The sequence below is a fragment of the Austrofundulus limnaeus genome, unplaced genomic scaffold (assembly GCF_001266775.1).
Source record: "Austrofundulus limnaeus strain Quisiro unplaced genomic scaffold, Austrofundulus_limnaeus-1.0 Scaffold2, whole genome shotgun sequence".
Lineage (NCBI taxonomy): Eukaryota > Metazoa > Chordata > Actinopteri > Cyprinodontiformes > Rivulidae > Austrofundulus > Austrofundulus limnaeus.
In genome coordinates, this window is record NW_013952404.1 from 7460390 (window position 1) to 7463344 (window position 2955).

At 40.3% G+C, this 2955-nt stretch overlaps 1 protein-coding gene across 3 annotated transcripts in view; it reads right to left on the reverse strand.

Moving 5' to 3' along the window:
* Positions 1-2955, reverse strand: part of eml1 (EMAP like 1) — a gene marked incomplete in the record, with an annotated part of 59370 nt that overhangs the window by 41364 nt on the left and 15051 nt on the right. For 2 of the 3 annotated variants that reach the window (XM_014014055.1, XM_014014029.1), the window contains 1 exon segment: positions 1690-2108. In XM_014014055.1, the coding sequence (XP_013869509.1) occupies positions 1690-1825 (136 nt within the window). 3 annotated transcript variants of the gene reach the window in all.

The window sequence follows — 2955 nt, forward strand, 5'->3', positions numbered from 1 at the left end:
CATTAGCACCTCTAGTAATATATTTACTGAGAAAAATGTTGATGTGTTCAATACTTATTTTACACGCTGTATCTCTGCTTCCAAACTGATTAAATCTTATCATCCTGTTCTCAGTTTACTAAAGCCTATCCATACACTTTCAGTTTTCCCTCATTGGTTAAGAGAATAGCACAACACATTTGTGGACACATGACATGTCATTCCACATCTTTGATTTTCTTTGTTAGATGATTGAATTTCCCTCGTCTCTCTGGCTGCCAGCYGTTACACTGTGCAATAAATGCTAATTGATTTTTCATTATCTGAAAATGGCACTTAGCTATACGGACCGAGTCAGAGAAACGTACAGCTTAAACAGAAGAAAGGCCGACCTTTGCTGGTGAAAAGGTGGATGTTGCTGTTTTTTAGGTGAAAAAAACACCTTCTAATCTGTCAGAGACCCGAGTCATTGTGTCGGCTTTAATCCCTTGTAATCTGGAGGCATGTCAGCACRGATGGGATCAACAAACTGCACAGAGGCTTCATTCACAAAATAAAAGCTGTTAAGTGCATTTTTTWAAGACTAGTCCCAGCATGGGACCTATTTGAACAAATTAAGAATATAGCCATTAGCTGCAATGTTATTTCTCCAAACAGAGATATAACAGGTAAAATGGTAATTCACAGTGGTGGGCACAGCTAYCCAACATGTTTGCTTGGCTAATTCATAATCCGCTAGCTTCGCTAATGCTTAACATGGAAAAAAAAAACTAAATTTAGTGGAAGCTAATGCTAAAAGTTAATCACTAACTGCTCATATGACTGTCACTCAGTCTGTGTCACGTCTTTGTCTCCTTGGAGCTGAAGACTGGTGTTTCTGACACAAACCTGTTAATATTAGTTAGCTGTTAGCGCACTTATAGTTGGCAAATCTTAATTTCACAGGATCTAATTGGTCCGCTAACGGTTTTCAAAATTATTGAAAAAGATAATCCGTTAAATTAAAAAATTTTGTCCCGCTATTAGCTGTTAGCTGATTAGCAGAACCAAYCCRACCACTTAATGTTTCCACTGAAATCCACCTCAAAATATCTGAACTATCCCTTTAAATGTCATAAAAGTATCTATGTCCATTTTTCTGATATCTATGAGCAGATTCTTCAAGATGTCCAACTGCTACCAACATATGGTCATTGCTTGTAAAGTTACCCTGTAGAAATGACACAACCTGCCAAAATGTTACATAAAATAATGGGCCAGTCATGGCAACTTCTGAGTGATGTCATTTCTTCCAAGCTGCACTTCAAACTGGGCTATTTGAGTCCAGTTTAGTGATAAATTAAGAGTTTTGTGGAGTGAAATCCTAAAATTGATGTGTCATCTGGTTCTTCCTGTTTCCCTGAGTCACCCTCTCACGCCCAGAACAAGCTTCATCCTTCTACCAGGAAACAAACATGGTTCAACAAGGGAGGCATTCATCTTGAACAAGTCAGCACAAAGAGATTATTTTATCTTTGATTATTGACTCTGATGTTAAAATAGTAGCTGTAGGGAAAATGCTGAAGTCATGCAGAACTCCATCTTTACTAAAACAAGAAGCAGCAGCTGAAACAACAACAACACAAACTCCTCCTCTGGCTCTGAAGTTGAGCTGGTGACATGCCAACAACATGGAGCAGGAGGAGAGGGGAGGAGGAGAAGTTGTTTTACCGTTGCAGAACTGCAGCAGTGAGGAGGTGTCATACAGGCTGCTGTAGCTGGAGAACCCGTCCTCCATCCTGCTGTCCTCCTCTCCTCCTCTGCTCCTGACTCTGGGTTTATCCTTCACGGGGGTGCTCCCAACCATCCACTCCTCAGAGGGTCAGGCTCCCTGGAGTCACCATGACAGCCCATTCACCTCCATTATGTCATGTGAACTCTCTTCCTTGTTTCTCTGTAAAAACACTCGCTCTGATGGGAAAAAAGTCCAGAAGTACAAGCAGAGAGGAAAGCTGAGCTGGAACAAACCACCGGAGGAGGAGGAGGATGCTCCTCGTCTCTCCTCCCTCTGTTCTTCTCTCTCCTCCACAGCTCACCAGCAGCTSTGTGAGAGCTGAAAGCAGCAACACTCAGGCTGTGTGTGTCTGTGTCAAAAAGCTGTGTGAGTGTTTAGATAATGCTGAGGACGGCCCAGCCTTCCCCCCATGTCACCCAGCGTGGACGAGTCAGAGCGCAGGAGGGCCGGGCCTGCAGCACAGAGCCTCCTCCTTCACTCAGACAGGGGAGAAAATAAGGAGGAAGCTTTGATAAAAGACATTAAAACAATAAAAAGGATTGAAGGAGACAAAAAGTCTCAAACAAGAGAAGACATAAGAAAACAGAGCTTGAAAAAAGAAAAATGTAGAAAAGAAAAGTTCTCATTCCAACAGTACATTTCCCCTCATATTTATGYTAAATGTGTTGGTATTTTTAATGCTGAAGACTAACACAAACAGCTGCATGATGACTTATTTGTTTCTGGATGTTTTTCACAATGTTTAAGATGAAACACCGGACAATAAGATAAAATCATCAAAACTTCTATTTTTAAAAAAATAAGAGGTGTATACAACTATTTGTAAAGACCATTAAAATCTCAGTTTTTAACTCTTTATTAAATTATCAAGAAGTTTTGAAGTTCTTAAACTGATCAGATGCATTCAGGGTCAGGTCTTGATGCCATAAGGCCATAAAGATCATTTACAGACTGGAGTTATGTTTGTAGAAACTTTCATCATGCAGTCTGTCTGAGAAAATGGTTCAGAATAATTAAATGAACAAGTTCATTCATGAAATGAGATGAATTCATTAAATATTTTCCTGCTTAAAAATATGACAGAAGATCAGTCATCCTGTGGTGCTGGTCTTTGAAAGAATGTCCATCCATCATCCATCCATCATCCATCCATCCATCCATCCATCCATCCATCCATCCATCCATCCATCCATCCATCCATC